This window comes from Pungitius pungitius, chromosome 20 (genome assembly GCF_949316345.1).
Source record: "Pungitius pungitius chromosome 20, fPunPun2.1, whole genome shotgun sequence".
NCBI lineage: Eukaryota > Metazoa > Chordata > Actinopteri > Perciformes > Gasterosteidae > Pungitius > Pungitius pungitius.
The window spans coordinates 212,572-237,233 of NC_084919.1; the positions used below are offsets into that span (position 1 = coordinate 212,572).

Here is a 24,662-nt window from a genome sequence, read left to right on the forward strand (position 1 = left end):
ACATGTTCAGAACCGTTAAATATTTAGTTTGTTATTGAAAAACGGAGCCAATGGTATTACTACACATATATAATATACTGTATTTTACACATTAGTTGATAAAACATGCTAATATCAAAGAGAAGTAGTATAACGGAAAATAAACATTATAATCTTATAAAAATACTATCATGTAATAAAATATATCACGTCTAAATAGGTAATCTACTGTGAAACATATTATTATATAAGAAATATAAACAACAGTATTATGATTTAAAATAGATACAACGTAATATAGAAATGTACCAAAATATCTTGAATATTGAAAAAAATATGTTAAAGGAATAATAATAATAATAACATGAATCATATTACTATTACTGTCATCATGATCAATAATAATAATGACCCACTATGCTTCTTTGAAGTATGTGCTTCGCCTTCCTGCAGGCTTCTGTGGATCTGATGGAGGTTCTATCTGATGGAGGTTACATCTGATGGAGGTTCTATCTGATGGAGGTTCTATCTGATGGAGGTTACATCTGATGGAGGTTCTATCTGATGGAGGTTCTATCTGATGGAGGTTCTATCTGATGGAGGTTACATCTGATGGAGGTTCTATCTGATGGAGGTTCTATCTGATGGAGGTTACATCTGATGGAGGTTCTATCTGATGGAGGTTACATCTGATGGAGGTTCTATCTGATGGAGGTTCTATCTGATGGAGGTTCTATCTGATGGAGGTTACATCTGATGGAGGTTCTATCTGATGGAGGTTCTATCTGATGGAGGTTCTATCTGATGGAGGTTCCACTGCAGAATTATTGAATCCTTTCTGTCATCGGATGTGAATATTTTATCTCTACACATTCATTATTGTCTGTCCATCCCAGGAGGGGGGGGGGGGGGGGTCCCTCTTCAGCCCTTCTCACTAAGGTTTGTGCCTTTCTTCTCCTCGTTTAAGAGTTATTTCATTTTTGGGGGAGTTATTGGAGACGTGAGGGTTTTGCGACATGGGATGTGGCATGTGTACAGACTGTAAAGCCCTCTATGTGATTTTGGGATATACAAAATAAAATTAAAGGAACAACAAGAAACACAAAATGGTTCAGTGAAGTGAATCAGAGTGACACCTCTTCGTTTTTATATAACACAAGGAGTTGATTAATAAATGTACATCTATTCTGAAGGCTGACATTCTGACCGGAAGTCTTTTATTTTGTCTTCTTGGGCCCCGCGCACTGACGGAGCGGCAAAGTGCGGAAGTTCTCTCATCCTGCGAGAGGAGAAGAAGAAACATCAGCAGCAGCAGAAGAAGAAGAAGAGAAGAAAGAAGAAGAAGAAGAAGCCTCTTGTCCGCCCGAACACAACGCGTCTCCGGAGAGGAATCCTCCACAAACACTACCGCTCCTCCGGTACCCACGGTGAGTGGTCGGGACCCTGCCCGGCTCTCAGAGCCGCCTGGCGGGGTGAACTATGAAGAAAGTCCTCGCGGCCTGCTGGTGTGCGGGAGATTGTGCGGGGGTGGCGGGACTGTTTGCGGGAGAGATATCACTGTTGCAGCGTCAAGTGAATGGGATGTGCATGTGTCACATCCGGTCTAGTTTTTCACAATAAAGAACGAGTAAAGATAGTAACTATTAAATCCCTCTAGAACATATTAAAATCGTCGTTAATGCCACGTTACTGTAATAATAATCAATCATTAAAAAAAGAATGAATGAATCATTTTGTTATTTTGTCTGTTTTACACCGTGTCGAGTTTTATTATTTTTATTCTGGAGCGTAAGTCGTCACAACTTCCGGTTGTGTCGATGGTAGCTGCTCTTAGCTTAACGTAGCTAACCTCCTATAATCTCCATTTTACCTCGTGAGTGCGGCCGGCCTCTCCCTTCTCTCTCTGCCTTATACTGTGTGTGTACACAGTATATGCTGCGTGTATATTTTGTGTGTACACAGTATTAAGTACTACAAAGTACACCCACCGGCCACTGGATCAGGTCCACCTTGCTAGTAGAAGGTTGGACCCCTTTTCTTCTTAATTCCTGGTGTTCTACAAGGTGTTGGAAACATTCCTCAGAGGTTTTGGTCCATATTGACGTGACAGCATCACCCAGCTGCTGCAGGTTTGTCGGCTGCACATCTGTGATGCAGATCTCCGTCCCACCACATCCCAAAGGAGCTCTACTGGGTTGAGATGTTGTGACTTAGAGGCCATACAGTGAACTCCTCCTCATGTTTGAGATGATCATCCTGCAGAAGATGGTACACTGTGGTCATTAAGGGATGGACATGGTCAGAACAACACTCTGGTAGGCTGCAGCATATAAGCCATGCTCAGCGAAATCCCCCCTCCCCCCCCCCCTCCCTCGGGCCAGACCGACTACTTCGGTGATGGGATTAGTTGGTGCTTTCTGCCCCACAGACAACATGTTAATGTTTGTGTGGAAAAATAACAAAACCAACCAAAGTTATTTTTATTTCCCTTAAATCCTCTTGTGATGCTTTGACCTTCAGCACGTCTGCGTCCTCAAGGCAGCGATTGGCTGGTTATAAACGCGTAGAACAGGTGTCCTGATAAAGTGGCCCCTGAGTGCATGTTGTAATGATGAAAATGTTGTTTCCTTCTGAAAGTAATGGCCGTGTGTCCTTCAGGGCGATGGCGAGGCCGAGCCACAGCGACCACGTCCTCCAGCAGCTCAACAACCAGCGCGAGTGGGGCTTCCTGTGCGACTGCCTCATCGCCATCGGGGACATCTACTTCAGGGCCCACAAGGCCGTGCTGGCGGCCTGCAGCTCCTACTTCAGGATGATGTTCATCCGTGACCAGCAGGGCGCGGGCCGCCTGGACCTCAGCAACATGCGGATCAGCGCCGAGTGCTTTGACCTCATCCTCCAGCTCATGTACCTGGGTCGCATCGTGGTGGGCAGCTACGAGTTCGAGGAGCTGAAGGCCTCCATGGCCTACCTGCAGATGTATTACATCCCCGATTCGCTCGAGGACCTCCGGGACATCCGGAGCTCCACCCTGGCCCCGTCCTCCTCCACCTCCTCTTCAGCCTGCCCGGCCGCCGGCAAGATGATGTTCGGCGTCCGCATGTACGAGCTGCAGAGCCCCCCCGCCCCGGAGGCGGAGCTTCTACCAAAAGCAGCCGGCAGCATTGATGGCCGTCCTGTCACCGTCAGCAGAGCGGCGGCGGAGGAGGTGGTGTCGACTCCTTTTGTAGGTGCACCACCTGCGGTGGACGGGCCGGCTGACCAGCCCTGCGACCTGAGGAAGAGGCCCGGCGCCAGGAGCTCGGCCCTCAAAGACCGGCCCCGGTTTGGTCGCACCTACACCTGCGACGACTGCGGGTTTGTCTTCAGCTGCGAGAAGCTTTTGATCGAACACATCCTGACGTGCACCAACCGGAAGGCCTTCCATCAGCCGAGGGGCGGCGCCGATGGGGACGAGTCCAGCAAAGCCGAGAGCTCCGCCTCCGAGAGCGCCGAGGAGCTTCGGTTCACCTGTAAAGGCGAGGACGACTGGCCCGACGCAAAGGCCCAGTCCGATCTTGGCGCCGGGTCGACCCGGGGTGTCTTCATCAAGACGGAACCAGAGGGAAGCACATTCTCCCAGATGGAAGCAGTTCGGGTCGGAGACCGCCTCCGCCACACCACGTCTAAAGACCTGCCGAGAACCGGATCGGACCGCGAGCCGGAACCCGGCGTCTCGGGTCTGGAGAACAGCGGTGAGGATGAAGGTATTCCTGCGAAGCTCCGTAAGGTCAAAGAGGAGCAGCAGGAGGCCGACTCCGCCCCCTGTGAACTGTGCGGCGCTCCGCTGACGGAGGAAGACAAGTCGGCCCACTACCTGTCCAACCACATGGGCCACATCTGCGCCTGTGGCAGGTGCGGCCAGGTGCTGATCAAAGGCCGGCAGCTGCAGGAGCACGCAGAGCGCTGCGGCGAGTCCCAGGGCGGCGAGTCGGACTCCCACGGGGAGGACGAGGCGTCGCTGCTGGAGGAGCCTCAGGAGATGGAGGAGGCGCTGATGGAGGCCTCGGACCTGGCCTGCCCTCACTGCGCCGCGCTGTTCCAGAGCGAGAGCTCGGTGCTGGAGCACGCGCTGTCCTGCCACGACCAGGAGCTTTTCCGCCCGGCGCTGCTGGAGGAGGCCGGCGAACTGGACCACCGGCGCAAGCACTTCTGCGGCATCTGCGGCAAAGGCTTCTACCAGCGCTGCCACCTGCGGGAGCACTACACGGTCCACACCAAGGAGAAGCAGTTCACCTGCCAGACCTGCGGGAAGCAGTTCCTGCGGGAGCGGCAGCTGCGGCTGCACACCGACATGCACAAAGGCATGGCGCGCTACGTCTGCCCGGTGTGCGACCAGGGCACCTTCCTCAAGCACGACCACGTGCGCCACATGATCTCACACCTGTCGCCCGGGGAAACCATCTGTCAGGTGTGTTTCCAGATCTTCCCCGGCGGAGAGCAGCTGGAGAAGCACATGGACGTCCACTTGTACATCTGCGGCGTCTGCGGAGAGAAGTTCCGCCTCCGCAAAGACATGAGGAGCCACTATAACTCCAAGCACACCAAGAGATTGTAGCGCCGCTCGCTGCGCCTGCTGCGAAGAAAAGCCATAAATGTGACAAACAAATGCACTTGAGCACCAAAAAGACTACTTGCACTTTTAAAGTATATGCATCACGTGAGCAGGCCTTCAACAGCTGACCTGTTGGCAGCTTTCTACCTGTCTTCTGTTTGTTTCCACAACAGAAGACATTTCCATCACGTGTAGCAGCTAACTCGCTAACTAGCTAACTAGCTAACTCGCTAACATGGTGAAGTAAGGAAACCAGCGAACCAGATGTTTGATAGTCTTAATGTTGGTGAAGAAGCTGGGTTTCATACGCAGAAGGACCTTTACATGATGCTTGCTTTCACAGTTCTTTAAGTCCAAAAACCCAAAGAAGCGAATCTCATTGGACGAGCTGGTACCAGTCACCTGATACGGCTGAGGTTCTGTTGCTGGAGGGGAGTTTGTGCCTGTGTGGTTCTGCTCCTCTCAATGTGAACGTCTTCAGGAAAACCATCTGGAACGTTTGCAGTACCCTGAGGAGGGTCCACTTCCTGTTTGAACACTAGTCTTCTTCACAGTGATGCATGCTGGGGGATGGACGCTGCTCGGTTCAGTCCAAACCAACACACAGGATGTTCTGAAGGATGAGTGTGGTAGTTATTGATCATTGATGATCCATATTGATGTTTGATGACATCTGGTCTACAATATTTATTAATAACATCCTAAAAAGCATTTCAATTATTATTTTAATTTTTATAAAGCAATATTATAGAATATAATATTTAATGCTGATTAATAATGTTTTGGGAAGTGAAAGATCATTTATCTTTGACCCATTTTATGGATTCACATTTCTCAATAGGGCGGTGACCTCGTCCGGGTCAGACTGAGACCAGAACCCCGTCCTGGTTCTTCTGCTGAATCTGTTGCCTTATAATTCATTGTTCACTGTTTTCTGTTCGCTTAAATAAATCCACGTTGTGATTCTGAAGAAGACGAAACCAGCTTTAGACTAAACTGGAACTAGTTTAACGTATCTGGTCCTCTGGATCGCATCAGGAGAACCAGAACCATTAGAACCCTTGTCTAGCCCCTCACACCCAACACAGACCCAACCTCTTAATGGTAGAAGCTCCGCCTTCAGTCCCGTTCACACAGGGACCAGGTGTGAAAGGTCAAAGGTCTCTTGTGGTGATGTCATCATTTCATCAGCTGTTCCTTGTGTTCTTTTCATCTGAAACTTCTGACTTCTCCAAATAAACTGAGTTAAGTTATCTTTGATTCCTAATATTACTATTGGTATTATTAATATTTACATTATCGCTTTTATAGTTCTCTGTATCACTATTGATTATGTTATGATTATTGGTCCTGTGTATAGTATTGGTTTGTGTTGTCTACCATTTACATACTACTTTGGAGATAAAACTTGACGGGTCGTACATTTTAATATTCACATTTTTGGTTTGGAATCGGACCAGAACCATCCGGATTATTGTGTACAGCGAACATATGAACGCTTCACACCGTTCAAAATGGTATCGTCTGCTCCAATGTTCACTTATGGGTTGAAACACGTTACAGGTTCTAAAACTTCTTTCATCGAAGCGAACAAAGAAACCGAATCGCTGGCATCGACTTGATGGATCGAGTGAAATTCTTATTGTTTCTCTCCAACAAACCGTGAGCCACAGATCGAGGTGAGCGCCGTGTACGAGGGCTTTTCAGCCAATTGTCCCTCAAGCGTCACTGGTTCTGGAAAGGGGGGCCGACTCCAGAGCATCTTTATGTGAGTATATTTAGTGATATAAAAGTATGTACAGTGGAGTGGAAAAGGTAGTAAGTTGGAGTTCTTGTGTCCCTGTCGAGGTGGTCCGGGTTCCAAATGGGACATAAGTCCATAATATGGATAATGGGGAAACCTGGTTCTGGTCGTAGTTAGACCAGTTCATCATTTCAGCCAGAAGACACCTCAGGTTACAATTAGATGTCACATTTTATTTTGAAAGGGTCACCAGTCTCTGACGTTTGTAACAAACCAAACGGTTTGAAAATCGGTTGAAAATGTCCTGAAAAAAGTTATTATTTAAAGTACCAACACAATGTTGAGCGAGCTGACTGTACCAATATGGCCGCCACGTGAGGACGAGACGTTTGGCATTTATATCTATGTTTATATATATCTATGGTCTGGTGACCGGTCGGACCCACTTCCGGTCACACAACCTCGTTTCCGCTTCCCAGTGTAAAGCGGCCGCTGAGCCGGACCCGGGGTCCAGGTGAGCCGGACCCTGGAACGAGTCCTCCCCCAGGTGCCCGTCACCTGGAGTCATCTGATCAGCGGTTTATAGACCTGCAGAGTGAAGTCCACCGAGTTCAATACGGACCGGAAGCTCCCAAATCACCTCTTCAGAATAAAAGCTTGACGTTTGATTACGATAAGGCTATTTGATGCTGTTTTATTTTCACCCTTTTGAATACAATCCTGAATGTTTGTAATGTCAACCTTCTTATGGATGTGTTTATGTGATGGTCATACATTTCTTTCATCCACTTATTCAGGATTATTAAATGTAATAAATAACTATCATCGATTTTTAAAACAAACGGTATGTTACAAACTGTTCTCAGCTTAGTGCTTTTTGTTTTCCTAAAACCTGACCTCGTTTCGGGGGAGACGATGCTTAACTTTTACTGCGTTAAGAATCAATACAAACTGAATTTCCTGCAGAATGACGTTTATTTGTAAACGACAGAATGACACACTGAGTTCTTCAAAAGATGGTTTACTGTCATAGATCCTTTTAATAAAGTTTCTTATACATACCCTTACTAACATCAATCAATTAATCAATCTGTTGATCCAGTTAATGAAGATCTGAAGGACCACTAGTGTGTTTGATGTTTCATAACTTAACTTACTCTTTCAAGTTTCTGAACCTCATTAATAATCAGAGTTAAACTGATTGTTTCTAAAAGTAGAATCACAAATTCAGAAAGTGAAGTTCACTAACTATTCTCTAAAGGATAATAAAGAATAAAGAGTATTCCTTGTATAAACTTGTGTTGTCTCTGGGTCCTCTTCAATAACTCCGGTCACATGGTGCAGGAACTCCTGTCAATCAAAGCATTACATGTCATGTCATCAAAGCAGATTCACCGACCATGAAAGATCTTAATTAACATTTGGATTCACAACATCCTCAAACATCTAACATCTGAACTCAAGGTCACCTTAGTACCAGAGCTTTCACCACATGACATCTGAGAGACGACACCTGATCATCTCTGACCAATCAAGCTGTAAAGACCTGAAAAGGCAGCTGAGAGAAGCCATGAAGCACATCTGGAGTCCTCACCTGTAACCGCCTTCTGGGAACTCCTTAGTCGTCCAGGCTCTTCTTGGAGGACCCGTCTCTGGTCCTGGCCCTCAGCTTATTGACCTGCGACTCTGCAATGTCGGCCCTCTCCTCAGCCTCCTCCAGCTCGTGCTGCAGCTTGCGTACTTTGGCCATGTTGGCGTTTGCTCCCTCCTCCGCCTCCTCAGCCGCGTGTTTGTAGGACTTAACCTTCAGCTGCAGCTTGTCCACCAGGTCCTGGAGGCGGGCCACATTTTTGCGGTCTTCCTCGGTCTGGTAAGTGAGCTCCTTAAGGCGCCGCTCGTATTTGCGAACCCCCTTGGTGGACTCGGTTCCCATCCTCTGCTCCGCCTCCAGCTCGTTCTCTAGCTCCTTGATGCGAGCCTCCAGTTTCTGGAGCTGCTTCTTGCCACCCTTCATGGCGATCTGCTCGGCCTCGTCCAGACGGTGCTGCAAGTCTTTGATGGTCTGCTCCATGTTCTTTTTCATGCGCTCCAGATGGGAGCTTGTGTCCTGCTCTTTCTTTAGCTCCTCCGCCATCATGGCCGCATCTGTGATGGCCTTCTTGGCCTTCTCCTCAGCGTTGCGGTTCTCCTGCAAGGCATCCTCCATCTCACCCTGCATGTGTGAGAGGTCCGCCTCATGCTTCTTCTTCTGGTTGATAAGGCTGGTGTTCTGGGAGTGGAGCAGCTGCATGCGCTCTGCAGCGTCGGTTAGCTCCTGTTCGGCCAGCTTGCGACTTCTTTCCGTTTGCTCAAGGGCGGCCCTCAGGTCCTCGAGCTCAGCCTGGATCAGGTTGTTCCTGCGTTCCAGAAGAGCAATATTCTCCTTCAGGTCGTCGTTCACGTGCTGCACGTCGTCCAGCTGCAGCTGAGAGTCTTTCAGGAAGGCCTGAAGGCTCTTCAACTGTTTCGAGGCGTCGGCCGCCTGCCTGTTGGCTTGGCTGAGCTGGATCTCCATTTCGTTGAGATCGCCCTCCATCTTCTTCTTGACCCTTAGGGCCTCATTGCGGCTCCTTGTTTCCGACTCCAGAGAGGACTGAAGCGACTCCAGAGTCCGTTGGTAGTTTCTCTTGGCCTGCTCCATTTCTTCATCTCTCTCAGCCACCTTACGGTCCATGTCGGCCTTAACCTGGTTAAACTCCAGCTGGGCTCGGAGGATCTTGCTCTCTTCATGCTCCAAAGAAGCTTCCGCCTCCTCGAGAGCTGACTGGAGCTCTGCCTTTTCCTGCTCTAGCTGCTTTCGAATCTTCTCCAGTTCATGAGCACTCTTGCCGCCCTCCCCCAACTGCTCGGAGAGGTCCGAAATCTCCTCCTGGAGGTTCTTGTTCTCCCTCTTTATTGTCTCTAGTTGATCCAGAGACTCCTCGTAGGCATTCCTCAGTTTGAAGAGTTCGGTGCTCAGAGACCGAGACTCCTTCTGAGATGCCTCCAGTTCGCACTGAGACTCCTCAAACTTTTGCTTCCACTCTGCCATGACTTTGTCAAAGGCTCTTTGTTTCTTGTCCAGGACTGCAGACGCAGCATTGGATTTCTCTAGGTCCAGCATCAGGTCTTCGATTTCATTTTGTAGGCGGTGCTTGGTCTTCTCGAGGGACGAACACTTTGCGTTCACAGCCTCGATGGCCTCCTCTGCCTCCTGCAGTCTTTGAACCAGCTTCTTCTTTGCCTCCTCCAGTTCCTCTGTTCGCTGGATTCCATCTGTTTCATACTTTGTTCTCCATGCTGAGACCTCTGTGTTGGACTTGGACAGAACTCTCTGCAGCTCGGCCTTGGCTTCCTGCTCCTCTTCAAACTGCTCTCGGAGCAGATCACAGTCGTGACGAGCAGATTGCACCGCGTGGGCGAGGGCGTTTTTTGCTTTGACTTCTTCTTCCAGCTGTCTACGTAGATCTTCTACCTGCTGGTTGTATGAGCTCTTCCCTCTGGTCAGCTGTGAAATCAGACTCTCCTTTTCCTCCAACTGACGGCCAAACTCTCTGTTCTCAGTAAGCAGCTTGGCTCTTTGGGTCGTCAGGTCGTTGACGGCCCGCTGACACTCTTCACATTTGCTCTTGTACTCATTCATGTTGTCCTCCATAGTTCGGCACATCTTCTCAATGTTGGACTTAGCTTTCACCACGCTCTCCATGTTGGAAGACAAGTCATCTATCTCCAGCTTCAACTCACTCTTCTCCTTCTCCAGCTTCTGCTTCACTCGCTGCAGGTTGTCGATCTGCTCCCCTAGCTCGGCCACGCTGTCGGCGTGCTTCTTCCTCAGGGAGGCCGCAGTGGCCTCGTGTTGGAGCGTGGATTCCTCCAGATCCCTACGCAGCTTCTGGAACTCAGCATCTCTCTTTTTGTTCATCTCCACCTGCGCCGACGTTGCTCCGCCTGCCTCCTCCAGGCGCTCGCTGATGTCCTCCAGCTCACGGGAAAGATCAGACCGCTGCTTCTCGACTTTGGCACGGGCTGCTCGCTCAGCATCTAGCTCCTCTTCCAGCTCCTCAATTCTCGCCTGGTTTTCCTTCAGCTTCTTCTGGAGCTGAACTGAAGCAACCTGCTCGTCATCTAGTCTTGAAGTTATCTGGACCATCTCAAAGTCTTTTTTTTTTAGTTTTTCCTCCAGCTGCAGCTTGTCGTTTTCTAAGTCCATCAAGCTCTCTTGAGTCAGTTTTAGGTCTCCTTCAAACTTCCTCTTTGAGCGTTCAAGTTCCATCCTGAGTTTCTTCTCTTGCTCCAAAGAGGCCTCCTGATCGTCCACCTGCTGCTCCAACTTAACTTTGGCTTTGGTTAAACTATTGGCTTTGTCTTCTTCACTTTGAAGGTCATCAAGTGTCTGCTGGTGAGCCTCTTGCAGCGCCTTCTTCTCTTTTGTTAGCTTCATGATGTTTTCGTCCTGGGAAGCCATCTCTTCCATCAGGTTTTTCACTTTATTCTCTATGGCGTGTTTCTCTTTCTCCACTTTTGCCAAAGTCAGCTCCAGATCATCTATGTCCTTTTTCAGCTCGGAGGATTCATCTTCAAGCTTCCGTTTCTTTGCTGTGAGATCTGCATTCAGTTCCTCTTCATCTTCCAGCCTCTCGATCATCTCTTTCAGTTTTGCATCCAGTTGAATTTTGCTCTTGATAAGCTGTTCGCAGCGTTCTTCAGCATCCGTCAGTGTATCTTGTTCAGACTGAATATGTAGAGTCAGATCATTCTTCTCTTGAAGAAGAGTCACTATTTTCTCCTCAAGTTCCTTACGTCTTGTTTCTGATTTCTCCAGAGCTTCTTTCAACTTGCTGAACTCATCCTTCATGTTGGCCATCTCCTTCTCAGACTCGGCACTCTTCAGCAGTGGTTTGATCTTGAAGAATAGTTTCATCCAGGGCCAGTTTTTTACACCCAGAAAGGAGCGAAGATTCCACTGAATTACCATCAGGGCATCTCTGCGTTCCATTAGCTTTGCAAATTCTTCCCTCATGAGGATTGCCCGGGCATTGGCCTGAATCCTGGTGATAATTCGGGAGAGTTGCTCATCACGCATCTCCTCCAGAGTGCCCAGCAGGCCGGCTTTAAAGAAGACCTTGGTGTGACCGAAGCGATACTGAGTGTGGTCGATGTCTAGGGATCCCAGCAGCTTCTCTGCGCTCTTCTTGCAATCAATGAACTGGCCCTCAGGGATGGCAGAGGCATTCAGGATCCTGTATCGCTGTTTGAAGTCGCCATAGAGCACCCTGTTGGGGAAACCCTTCCTGCAGATCCTGATGCCTTCCAAGACGCCATTGCAGCGCAGCTGGTGCATCACCAGGCAGTTATCCATCACCCCCGGAATTTTTTTCTCATTGGGAATAAGACAGCGGACAAAGTGTGGGTGTGTGGTCTTCAGGTTGTTCATCAGCTTGTTCAGGTTTTCCCTGTGAAGCGCTGACACAGTCTGGAATGAGGAACCTTTCTTTTTGGCTCCTTTGCCGCTTGCCTTGTCGCTGTCAGTTCCTGAATAGCTGGAAAACAGCACACTGAGCAGCTTCAGAGAGGATTTCTGGTAAAGGCCGACCACAGTTTCATTCAGGGGATCTTTGTTTTTGACCAACCAATTGGTGATGTTGTAATCCACCGTGCCAGCGTAGTGAACCAGGGCAAAATGGGCCTCTGCTTTCCCCTTCGCAGCCCTAGGCTTCTCAAACATCTTGTTCTTTCCCAGATGATTGTCGTACAGCTTGGACTTGAAAGTCTGATCACTGGCTTTGGGAAACATGCATTCCTCCTCCAGAATTGACATGATTCCCAGCGGCTTGTCAATGAGGTCAATGCACGCTTGTAGATCCATCCCAAAGTCAATGAACTCCCAGTCAATGCCTTCTTTCTTGTACTCTTCTTGCTCCAGAACAAACATGTGATGGTTGAAAAACTGTTGCAGTTTCTCGTTAGTGTAGTTGATGCACAGTTGCTCGAAAGTGTTGTAGTCAAAGATCTCGAACCCAGCAATATCCAGTACTCCTATAAAGTACTGACGATGCTGCTTGGTGTCCAGCGAGTGGTTGATCCTCACCACCATCCAGTTGAACATCTTTTCATAGACCGACTTAGCAAGGGCACCGAGGGAGTAGTAGACTTGGTCCACACTTTGACCTTTGGTTACGTATTCATTCCCAACCTTCACCCTGGGATGACACAACCCCTTGATGAGGTCGGCAGAGTTCAGCCCCATCAGGTAGGCTGTTTTATCAGCAGCCTCCGTCCCGTCCGGCTCAGCCTGCTCCTCGCGCTGCTTTTGTTTGAACCTCATGTTGCCGTAGTGCATGATAGCCCCAGTGAGTTTATAGACGCCCATCTTCTCCTCCGGAGTGAAGCCCAGCACGTCAAAGGCGCTGTCGGTGGCTAGCAGCTCCTCCGAGTCATTGATGGAGGCCACTGTCACCTCTCCCTGGGAGATGTAGGAGTAGTCGTAAGGGTTGTTGGTAATCAGTAGCATGTCCAGCAGCTCTGGCTTCTGATTGGACAGGATCTGGTAGAAGATGTGGTAGTTCCTCTCAGCCTTGAGCTGAAAGGTGCACCGGGACTTTTCCAGCAGGTAAGTCTCAATATCGGCAGATGACAGCTTCCCGCTTGTACCAAAATGAATTCGGATGAATTTCCCAAAACGAGATGAGTTGTCATTCCTCAGGGTTTTGGCATTTCCAAAGGCCTCCAGTGCCGGGTTGGCCTGGATAATCTGGTCCTCCAGCGTCCCTTTGCTAGTGTCGCGTTTTCCCCCGCCGACTGCAGCGATGCTGGCAAAGTACTGGATGACTCTCTTGGTGTTCACAGTTTTCCCAGCTCCGGATTCTCCGGTGATGAGGACAGACTGGTTCTCCCGGTCGGTCAACATGTACTGGTAGGCATTGTCGGAGATGGAGAAGATGTGAGGGGGAGCCTCGGTCCTTTTCTTCCCCCTGTATGCTGCCACCACCTCTGCATCGTAGACGGGGAGCATCTTGTAAGGGTTGACGGTGACGCAGAAAAGCCCAGAGTAGGTGTAGATCATCCAGGCGGCGTAGCGCTCCTTAAGGTTGAACAGCACAGCAGGTTCATGAAGGAAGGTGAACATCGCCATGTCTTCAATTTTATCAAACTTGGGCGGGTTCTGGGGGTGGACGTCCACCTCCTTCACGGTCGCTGTTGTTCCATCCTCCTTACTGACCGTCACCATCCCACCATCTTTGCTCTGAATCTGTCCCTTCATGTATTCTACCTTGTCGTCCACCACGAAGCATTGGGTCTTGATGTCGAAGGCTCGGGTCTGCGCTTCTAGGCGCTCCTTGTCAGACTTTCTCAGGAAAGGAGCGGCCTTCCCAAACTCGGCCATCAGAGCGTCACCCATGGCGGAGTGTCAGATGAGAGATTGATCCTATGAGGAAGGAACAAGTCTTTGTGCCTCTGAAGCGGAGATGCCGGATGCTCGCACCAGGCAGGTCTTTATAAAGACGCCTCTAGGACCAAATTAGGAGATGTGAGCAACACATGAGGGCAGATTGAGGACCTTTGGCTGTCAAAGTCCATTTGAAGAAGAGGAAAGATTCTCTCCCTATCTACCGCTGATAGACACTCCTCACACCTCTACATTTAGACTCTTCTACTGAAGCTCATCCTCCATCCATTCTACAGTATTAGTATCTACTGGGGTTTGAGGTCCATTTTAATTATTGTTCATTATTTGAAAAGTTATTCAAATCAGATTCTGTTTGGATGATGAAATAGATCCAGAAAAGATCAATTAATCATGAATGGTTCCTGACTTAAAGCTATGGAGTGTAATAAAATATTTAGTAATATATAATTCATCATTACACCAAGACTATATTTTACTTTTTACAGTCTTTCTGTGTCACGCGTATTAAAATATAAATAAACCTGTATACAATAAAGGAAGTAATAAAGGAACAGCTTGTGCATCTTAAAAAACACTAAATGATTAAAACATTCAGATTATGTTCTATATAGCATTATCTTATTTCAAACCTAAATCAATTCATTTTTATATCTGGAGCCCTTCTAGTAACATTTTTCTGATTATTTTGATGAAAATGAATATTTAAATCAGTAAAATCAAAACATTTTAAGAGTTTTTTGAACACTAAGAACACTAAAAACATATTTTGAAAAAATAGTCAATGTGCCAAAGTGGTCACTTTAACTACAACATCGTCCTGCTCTCTACAGTAATTACTAAACTTCATACTCTGATGGACGAGCAGACAGACCATTGTAGTATCACACTGTTCATATTTTAATTTGTATTTCTATCAATTAAATTAAATTTGATCTATTTCAATTTAATACAATATAATGTTTGTAATGGAATTCATGGAGTCTGGTAGGAGGAGTGTTAACTGAGTGGCTGAAGTGTTTGTCTCTTTTTATCTCATCACCCTCTAAAATAGAAACAGACAATCGAGGATGAGTTCTAATCTTTGACTGACGTCAAACCTCCGATTCATAACGCTCTCCAGTGTTTTTTACATCTATAAACATCTATAGGTCTATATACTTACACATACTGTATATGTATGTATACTTACTTATATATATATTAGTATTCTATGTATAATATAATATAGACATATTGTATATATATATATATATATATACATACATATGCAAATGTTTGTATGTAAATATTATTATGTATATAACTACAGATATATATATATAGTTAGTTTAATGTCTAGAAATGTTTAGAAGCTAGAAGTCATTAAATCAGTTCCATTAGTTTTAGATATTTTAACTGAGAATTGGGATGATTTGTTGAAGTTATGTTTGTTTTGTTAATAGTTCAAAAATAAGCGGTAAACATTAACTTATTTAGATAAATTCTGAAGAAATTAAGTTTGAAGTAAGAGATTAAATGAAGAAGAAGATTGAGAGGATGAAGAGTTGTTCTTGTTCAGCCCGTTCACACAGTTGTTAAAATAGAAGCCGATTATCTTCCTTGGACGACGAGTTAACAAGATCAAACTTAAACTTAAAAATAAATAGTAAAGAGAGAAAATAAAAAAAGCTCAGGTGTTTGTTTTACATCATTGATTTTGACAGATGGGCAGAATTCCTTTGATTGTCACTGAAGGTCAGAGGTAATTTACGTTACAGAGTAAAGAGTCACATACTGTATATTCTTAATTTAAACAAGGACAATTTAATTTATTCCTCCTCTTGAGCCCGTTGGGGAAATGATTCTCTGCATTCCCACACAGTCCCACACAGTGGGAGCAGTGTGGGGTCTTAAAGGCACCGGGGAGCAGGTGGGGCTTGAGTGTCTTGCTCAGGGGACACTTCGACATGGGACATGGAGCAGCGGAGGTTTGAACCATCAACCCTGCAGCTACAACCTTCTCGCCCAAAATAAGCTTCCAGTGTTCAAAATGAATACTTAAAATGAATAATAGCTTTTTTAGAAGCCAACATAGGAACATTCTAGAAAAATAAGGACAGGACAAACATATGTCAAATGAATCTTAAAGGGTCTGAAGGTTGGTACAGGTGAGGTTCAAGTGAATCTGTGGTGAGTCTTAGGTGAGTGTCACATGTATCTCAGCTAAATCCCACACTTGTCTCAGTCAAGTCTTGCATGTTTCTTAGGTTTCCTCAAGTGATTCCCACGTGTGTCTCAGGTGAGTCCCAAGTGGGTCTTAGGTAAGTCTCACTTGGTTTCTCAGGTTAGTGTCACATTTTTGCTGATGAGTCCTATTTGTATCTCAGGTGAGTGTTTCCAAGGTAAGTCCCTTCAGCAAAGGGACATGCGCTTGCGGTGCTGCTCCACTAGGGACACCAGGCAGCATGGTGAGCTGGCCTGCAGCAGGAAGGGGTGCTCCAGCAGGTCGGTGGCAGTGGAGCGCTGCTGCGTGTCCCGAGTCAGCATGCAGCTCAGGAAGTCCTTCAACACCGGAGACATCTGAGGCACACAAAATGATGTCATCAACTGGTGCCCCACGACTACTTACTGGTTAGCTCCTCAGCATTCCTGACGCAATGTTCACTAACCGTTAGCAATGTTTAAAGCGGCTATCATAGCGGTTCAGGCCAGCGGACCTGAACCGCTATGATAGCCGCTTTATTACCTTTAAAGGTATTCTTTATTGTAGAAAGAGACTGGTCCTCAAAATTCCTGCCCTGTTATTGTGTCCCCCCTTTGTTGTAAAGACATGCATGTGTGTGTCTGACCCTGTGGATGTTCTTCACAGTTGGCGGTGCCTCGTCTCTCAGCTTCTTCATGGCGGTGATGGGTGTGTCGCTGAAATACGGTGGCTCTCCATCCACCATCTCCACCACCATGATGCCCAGAGACCAGATGTCCACCTGAGGGGAACAGGAAGCTGTCAACGATTACCTGCTCACACACAACCTGACGAACCAGGTTCTCCAACAGGGAACTCGCGTACCTCTGTCCCATACGGGGTTTTGGAGATGACCTCAGGAGCCATCCAGTACGGAGTCCCCACCAGGGACCTCCTCTTTGGGACCTCCCTACTGATCTGAGCGCAGAAACCAAAGTCTGAGAGTTTGATCTGTGGAGAGGGGGAGGGGGGGGGGGTAAAGGAACAAGGAGAAGCAAGGAGGAGAAGGAAGAGAGGAGGGAGATGTTATTTTATTTAATCTCTTTCAGTTTGTCTGAACAGAAATATTATTCATTGACTGTTTCCATCACGCTAAGCTACATGCTAAGCTACATGCAAAGCTACAACAAACAACAAATCTTTGGTGAAACAAGTTGTATTGTGTATCTGTGTGAGTGTGTCTGTCTCTGTGTTTGAGTGTGTGTTACCGTCCCGTCCGCACTCAGCAGGATAGAGTCGCTCTTGATGTCTCTGTGAATGACTCCCTGAGAGTGGAGATAAGATAAAGCCTTCAGGACGCTGTGACACACTGTCGCTGTCTGCTCCTCGTCCAGCCTGTACACAGGCAGAGTACTTTACTACACAGCGCGAGTACTTAAGTACACAGATTACTTTTGTACACATTCTGAGGACTTGAGTACACAGTTCATGTACTCATGTCTGAGTCCTCGTTCCACTGCTGTAGAAGTACCTGGTGTCTCTTCCTGCTCACCTGATCTTGCTGACAATTTGAGTCAGAGCGCCGCCCTGCAGGTACTCCATGATTACCCAGAGTTCCTCTTCCACCAGAGCACTGCCAAACATCTCCACCACGTTGTGGTGCCGGTAGTCCCTCATAATCACCACCTGAGACACATGGGACAGGTGAGGCTGCTGATGATGTCAGAAGGTGTCTGTTATGCATCAATTATCTGTTTAGTTTATCAATCAATCGAATTATTTTATGTCATTTTGAATCTTATTGAAGGTTGTAGATTTTGTCCTTTCTGATTGGATGAATTGAGAACATATTCCTACAGTTTAAAGGTGATCAATAACTGATCACACAGCTCAAAACCACACATTTTGACAATAATTCATAGATAGTGAAATAAAAAAAAAATCTTGAATGAAAAAAACAACTTTTTTTCTATACTGTGCACAGTATGAAGCACAGGGGTGAAAACGAAGGAACTTGTCTCGGCAGTCCTTGCCTGCAAAACGCTTGTTCCCAGAAAGTGTTCCTGGAAATCTTGCATACTCTATACTTTTACTAGCAAACAATGCTAGGAGAAGAGGAAACAGATTGTATTTCGAGTGGACTGTGCAAACTTTGATTGACAGACCTGATGAAATAGAGAGACCAGAGAGAGACAAACTGCAGATATAACGACGTTGACATTGCTGCTCTGAGTAAAACAGGATTCCTGGAGAGCGGGTCGCTGGTAGAGGCTCTAGCTGGCTTCACATTCCTTTGGAGTAGTCAACCAAGAGAGCACAGAGTAGGATCAGCCATCAAGACCCAACTCAGCAAAGACCTAACGCAACTACCAACAGCCATAAGTGAGCGTCTTATGTCCCCGCAGATACCTTTAGACCACAATGACTATCTCACGTTGTGAGTGTGTATGCACTGCCAATGATCTACCCGGAGGAGGAAATAGATCACTTCTACCAGCAACTTCAGCAAACCATATCATCCAAGGAGGACTTCAATGCACGGGTTGGAGCAGACATTGTATCCTCGGACGAAGCCTTTTGTACATTTGGGATCAGAAAAACTGATTCAATTGAGAAGCCAATGGTCTTCTGCACAGACAACAAACTGATCATCACTAACACAATGCTTGAAACACCCGAATGTAAGAAGAATACATGGATGCAAACTTATTGCTTAATTAGGATGGAGTCCACTCGGCAAAGATTTTGCACAATTTCAACGTTACAGGTGTAATAAATGTATTGTCAATTTGGAACAAGTCATTAGCATCATCCTATCCACAGTGCTGGTGAATGCATACAAGATGAACAGAAAGGGTGAGCACATCCAAACACGTCCCCCTGTGCATTCAACCTCAGGAAGCTCAAAGCCAAGACAAAAACGAGGCAGCAGCTGGTCAGCTGATGTTTGCGGATGACACAGCACTGATAGCCCACAGCCATGATAACATACGGAGCTTGGACCATATACAAAGCCATAGTTCACAAGCTCAACATCTAAGGCATGTCATCAACCTCAGAAAACCTAAAAAAACAATGACAATGTTGATACAGAAAAACCTTGGATGGGCAGGGCATGTTGCCAGACTTGACGGTACCCCCTTCCTAAAGACAGATCCTCTTCTCCAAAATGTCCTCAGGGAGCAGAAACAGAGGTCACCCAATGAAACAGAGCCATCACTGCAGAACATCGGTATACCCTGGTCCGCTGATTGAGGTGCGTGGAGAAAGATGATAAACTTCCAGCAGTCAGTCGGATACCATGGACTGCTTATTATAATTATTTTGTTTTTATGTTATTTATTCATTTTATTTTATTTCTATTTATTTTTCTCCAGCTTGCTTTAACAGACTTGACATTATATTTTACATTACTACTCCACCCTACTCTACTACTACTACTATACCTCGTTGAACAGCAGCTCCCTGCGTTGTTGCCTCCTCACGTCCATCATCTTCACTGCTACTTGTCTTCCGCTGCTTCTCTCTCTGGCGATGCAGACGACTCCTGTGGAACCTTCTCCGATTTTCACAAAGTTCTCCAGAGTGTTCCTCGGGTCTCCCGGGTCCACCACCATCTGCAGCGCCTCCTTGAACTGCTCATGACTCACCTTCACGCCTGCTTCTGGTGCCAGCTGCTCGGGGGAGGGGGTGGAGGGGTGGGGCGAGGACTGAGGCTTGATCAGGGGGGGGGGGGTCTTTGCAGGAAGTCCGATGTTGAAGCTGGAGGATTGGTGCACCAAATGCTGAGGTCGACCTGCGATGACGGGACTGCTGGTGCTATTAGGGGGGGAGGAGGCATAGGGGGAAAGCTGGGGAAGAAGATAAACTTTAATCTTTATGCTAAGCTAAGCTAACCAGCTGTCTGTAGCTTGATATTCATTTCAAAAACTTTATTCATAAAATGTACATCAAAACAAAACCGTGTATTACATTAAAGTCATAAGAGGAGTGAGGCCTTCTGGGAGTTTCTCTGGAGGAGGACAGCAGGTCGGGCAGGTGAGCGACTGCTGGTCTGGGTCTCAGGTGAGGTCTGCTGTTCTTCACGGTTTGCAGGTGATTGTAACAGGAACCTGGTCTCTGCCCTACCCGTCCACCTGTTGACCCGCCCACACCAATCGCACCTGTTTGCGGGGTGCCAGGCATAGGGGGCGTGGCCTCGGACAGAGGGCCTACCTCGCAGGTGGACTTAGCTTTCTGCAGAGATCCACCTCTCTGTCTGCGCACCTGTTGGATCCTGTCCTGCCAGTAGGTAGAAAAATCCGTCTTCACGTTGTTGCTGCGGCAATCGAGCTGCTCGTACTGGTACGACTCCTCGTCAGCCAGATCTCCAAGGAGGCCAAGCGACCGAGCCCGTTGCCGTGCCGATGGGCTGCATCGGCGCAGAGAGTTGGAGGCGGTGACAGACAGGTGGCTCATCTCAGAGATCACCTGGGAGATGTAGTCACCGTGACCAATGAAACTCCCCCGAACGATCGTCTGCAGACAGAAAATGTTATGACATTGTAAACATGAGTTTATGGTCTCAGTCTCTAGTTTCACGTCTTCTTCAATACAGCATGGTGTTATGGTCCATTTAGAGTGAAACAGACCATAAAGCAGGGGAGGCTTTAGGGCGGGGCTACACCCTGTTTGACAGCTCTCTTGTTTCCCTCCCCCTCAGTTCATATTTGGTAATCGAGATCTCAGACTTTTGTTTTTGACATGAGAAAACGACTCCATCGTAACCATCCTCCTTATAGATAATCACATCAATGTTATCCTACCTTTCGGAGATGGACCTCGGTGGTTCTGGACGGGTCCACCAGGGGGCGTGGCCTCCTCAGCGTGTCGATGACACTCTGCCACTGTGGCGGCAGGCCAACATATCGCCCCGTGGCGACGTCGTACGATGTGTGGACGCGGTGCTGGAAGTCCTGAGGCGCAGATATCTTCGGCCGTCGTTTCCTCTTCCTGCGCTGGAACATCGTCGTGGCAACGCTGCGACAGTGAGACCCGAGGGGGCAACAAGAAGGAACTCACTCAGCGCCGCCGTTTTGACTGTGTTCATAAGAACGCACGAAATAAATGCATACAATAAATTGTAGTAAATATGAATTCATTCATATTCAAATAACTATTGTATTAAATACTCAAATAGATAAATGCATATGAAATTACATAAACAAACTAAGAACATACTATTCTTACAACTGTCAATCAGTACAAATATTAAGTCAGTCTCGATGTTTATATGCCAATTTAAATACAAATAAATGTCCATTAATCACCTTTCACGACTAGAGGCAACATCAATAATAACTTTTAAAAATAACTGTTTGTTCAGCATTTATTTAATAAATAATTTATTTGACTGTGTTTATAAGTTATTTTTATGTATGAGTAGCTAAAGAGATCAAAGTCTTAAAGAACCAGTAACTATGTAAATATATGAATCATGTTTTTTATAACTCTTCTTGCTGTTTGTTAAGGAGTGGTGGAGGATGTAGACTAACGTGTCCGGTCCGAGGAGTCAGCTGATCGACACTCATCCATTCTCCTGAGACACCTGAGAAAGAACCTGTACTACCACTTGTACTCCGATGGTACTCACTGCCTGTTGAGGTAATCTGTATACTACCTGCTCAGGTACTATACCATCTACTGTGTGTGTGTGCCTCAGTGTCTGCGTGTGAGTGTGTCTCTGGCTGTGTGTAATCAGGGTGTGACTGACATTCCTGAGCCTTCTAACACACAACATGACCAGACAGCTCTCAGTGAGGCTGAACCTCAACACACTCTGTGGCTGTCACACCTCGAAAGATCTCATTGATATCTGATCAATAACTGTCATCCATAAAAAGATCTGTTTGATCGACCGCCTGCCATTTAGTGCATGAGAGTGCATGTGAGCGTGCATGTTAGTTCATGTAAGCATTCTTTAGTGCACCTTAGTGCACGAAGGTGTATGTGAGTCCATGCGTGTAAATGTGCACGTGAGTGTGCACCCGCTCTGCTGCTGACTGACAGCGTCGTCATAGAAACCACAGCTTCATCACACTCACTTTGAACAGGATGGTTGCTCAAAAGAATTCTGACTGACAATTATGATGAGTGTGTGTGTCTGTGTGTGAGTCTATGTATGAGTGTGTGTGTTTTTCTGTCTGTGTGTGTGTGAGTCTATGTATGAGTGTGTGTCTGTGTGTGCGTCTGTGCACGTGTGTGTATCTGTGTGAGACTGATGTGTTCCAGCTGGAGTCAACTGTTTAAGTCTGAAAATGACATTAAATGACGGTTTAGAGACGTTTCACCAAACAAAAACCACGATAGTATATTATTATATTTAGTGCTCTGCGCTTTATTATCGCCTTTCCACATGAATGAATTAATGCAAAGAATGCAGATTATTTTAATGCACTTTAAGCAGTTTTTCCCGGTTGATATTGTTTTGAAACTTGGTTGAGTCACTGGCTCTAAATACACACCCCAACACACTGGGTGACAGTGGGGGGGGACGTTGATCCGAGTGGGAGGGGCCCCATCAGGCGTTTTAACCTCCATGAGTAGAGCCTGCAGTTGACTGGAGGTTCCAAGGTGTAAATGTTGTTTTTACAGAAGCAGCAGAGAGCCAAGCGGAGAATCGTTCTGTTTGACACGGCTTCACGAAACGAGAAACTACTAAGAAATAAAATCTGATTTACGTTAAGTTACGTTTTTTAGTTCTTTTAGTTTTGGTGCAAAATCTAAGAAAACACTTTTGAATCTGTAGTCTAGTGCCTAATAGTCTTATTACTGCCATTTGGTGACAATTGCATGTTGCCCCCTAAATAATATGTAAATGTCCTACCCTGGTAGTTATTGATAATCACTGCTGTTTTAAGTGTGAGACCAAACTGCCCTAATTGCATTCCTTTAATGGGGCAGCCCATCCATGCAGTTCTTCACCTGGTAGTTCCCCTCACCTGAATCCCCCTGGGTCCTAAGGCCCGCACTGTACTTTAACCTTAATGCCCTGGCAGTGGCAAATAGCTTTGGTTTTATATTTGATTTCATTCATTTTTTAGTTGAGATTAAAAATAAACATTTTAACTGCTATTGTGTGAATTAGGATTGCTGTTTAAAAGCACCTTATTGAAATAGTTGGCATTAATAAAAGTGCGCAGTACACTTATTTAATTTTGTGATAATCGTTGCCCAGCACTAATTATAATATAACATGTACCAAACACAATTCATAACCACTGACATCATACACTTTAGACTGTCTGTCTATCAGCTAACAGCTAACAGCTATCGCTGAGCTAACAGCTACTCATATAGAGCCATAGTGGAACTTTATTTATTAGTGAAATCTGTTTCCACCCTTTTTATTCAACACAGCATTATATCAGCATTGCTATTTTCTGGTTCTACAGGGAGGTGCTGTGGAGAACCTTTATCTGCTGATGAAACAGGGATGTAACCTCTAGTGTTCTTTAGGACAGAGAACAGTGACTCTTTTTTAGATGGTTCCTCACAGCTCAACAAGGATCTATGTTGAAACCTCTGCAGAAGACCTTCAGTCTATAGTCAGCTCTGTGGAACAGTTACAGTTTGTGTGGGAAAACTGCCGAGCTCACCTGCCTGTCAGATTCCAGGTGGGTCCAGGTGAGTCCAGGTTGGTCCGTTGTAGTCTACTGCTCTCCTCCTCAGATACTCGACTCTCCCTCTGCTCCCGTCTCTCCTCCCCCTATCCTCTCTCTCCGTCCCTCCCCCACCTCCCTGTCTTACCTTGTCTCAGGTATGAAGTAGGGAGGAGGAGTCTAGTTCTGTTGCTTTTGTCTCCAGATTCAAACTAACTTTATTGACATGACAGTAGTTCAGTGTGTTTCAAACAAGAGCAGTTTGTTGTGCTGTAGAAAAGTTATAGAATTAACCGGTGATGTCACTCCGAACTTGATTGTCAGGTCTATGACATCATTAACAAACAAAAAGTAGATTTTAAATGTGTTCAGTTACCCAGAAGCCCCATTAGCCTGTCTGTCTCTGTGCAGGCAGCTGCATGTCTCTATGTGTGAACTGCCTGAGTCTGCAGGCTGCAGCATGTCTCACAGCATCTTTAACTTACTCATACTTCACATGATTCATAGCAGGGAGTCATTTCACAATAACCTCTGAAAGGGACTTCAGTTAGACAGAAAAAACACATTGAGACAAACAATGAGAAGAATCAGACCATGTTTTAGCGATAAAGACTCAAGGACCTCCACCACATCCTGGAGAACATGTTGCTGCAGACAGGTGCAAATAACCAGGTCTAATATGTGAAATAAATATACTTTAACTCATGAAATAAGAAGTAAATGAAATGACAGTGAACTGCTCTGCTCTCCAGACGCCTCCCAGCGTCCCCAGGACCGTCGCCCACTGTGGGTCAGCAGCAGTGGACCCACCTGGTCCCCTCTACAGGTAGAGACAAGAAGACGGGGTCAGCAGCTACCGACCACAGTGAAGGGGGCCAAACCCAGTGAACAGATGTGGTACCAGCTGGGGGGGGCGGTTGACTCAATGAAACCTAGATCGATGTAGGTCCCAGCTGACGGGACCTGCTGGACTGACCCTGACTCCTCCTCCTTAACCTAACTTAATATTTTGTATATTTGGACGACCCGGGCAACTGCAGAAAATGAATCAGTTAAACCTTCAGACTGTGACGGAACGCACACATTTCTTCAATAACACATATGACATAGTGACATAT

At 46.5% G+C, this 24,662-nt stretch overlaps 3 protein-coding genes across 3 annotated transcripts; 1 reads left to right on the forward strand and 2 right to left on the reverse strand.

Annotated features, from left to right (window-relative positions):
- The first annotated feature begins 952 nt into the window (after positions 1-952).
- zbtb1 (zinc finger and BTB domain containing 1) lies at positions 953-6,183 on the forward strand. The gene is made up of 2 exons (XM_037450032.2): positions 953-1,406; positions 2,638-6,183. Exon 2 carries the CDS (start codon positions 2,642-2,644, stop codon positions 4,574-4,576), a length of 1,935 nt encoding a protein of 644 aa, XP_037305929.2. The 5' UTR covers positions 953-1,406; positions 2,638-2,641; the 3' UTR covers positions 4,577-6,183.
- A 70-nt stretch (positions 6,184-6,253) lies between these two features.
- myh6 (myosin, heavy chain 6, cardiac muscle, alpha) lies at positions 6,254-13,734 on the reverse strand. The gene is made up of 2 exons (XM_037450002.2): positions 7,912-13,734; positions 6,254-7,667 (listed from the first exon to the last, which is right to left on the reverse strand). Exon 1 carries the CDS (start codon positions 13,732-13,734, stop codon positions 7,936-7,938), a length of 5,799 nt encoding a protein of 1,932 aa, XP_037305899.2. The 3' UTR covers positions 6,254-7,667; positions 7,912-7,935.
- Positions 13,735-15,189: 1,455 nt separating this feature from the next.
- On the reverse strand, positions 15,190-24,357 carry LOC119195239 (serine/threonine-protein kinase PAK 6-like). The gene is made up of 9 exons (XM_062559764.1): positions 23,542-24,357; positions 20,710-20,983; positions 19,877-20,422; positions 19,351-19,755; positions 17,457-17,590; positions 17,173-17,299; positions 16,790-16,915; positions 16,572-16,706; positions 15,190-16,302 (listed from the first exon to the last, which is right to left on the reverse strand). Exons 2-9 carry the CDS (start codon positions 20,908-20,910, stop codon positions 16,135-16,137), a joined length of 1,842 nt encoding a protein of 613 aa, XP_062415748.1. The 5' UTR covers positions 20,911-20,983; positions 23,542-24,357; the 3' UTR covers positions 15,190-16,134.
- Positions 24,358-24,662: the final 305 nt, after the last annotated feature.

What these genes read in the sequence shown, in the direction of transcription:
- LOC119195239 (XM_062559764.1), bottom strand. Translation starts at nt 20,910, where the DNA reads ATGTTCCAGCGCAGGAAGAGGAAACGACGGCCGAAGATATCTGCGCCT. An exon ending in CCGAGGTCCATCTCCGAAAG is followed by an intron (nt 20,423 to 20,709) that starts GTAGGATAACAT and finishes TTCTGTCTGCAG; the next exon opens with ACGATCGTTCGGGGGAGTTT. An exon ending in AAACCCCGTATGGGACAGAG is followed by an intron (nt 16,707 to 16,789) that starts GTACGCGAGTTC and finishes TGTTCCCCTCAG; the next exon opens with GTGGACATCTGGTCTCTGGG.
- zbtb1 (XM_037450032.2), top strand. Translation starts at nt 2,642, where the DNA reads ATGGCGAGGCCGAGCCACAGCGACCACGTCCTCCAGCAGCTCAACAAC.
- myh6 (XM_037450002.2), bottom strand. Translation starts at nt 13,734, where the DNA reads ATGGGTGACGCTCTGATGGCCGAGTTTGGGAAGGCCGCTCCTTTCCTG.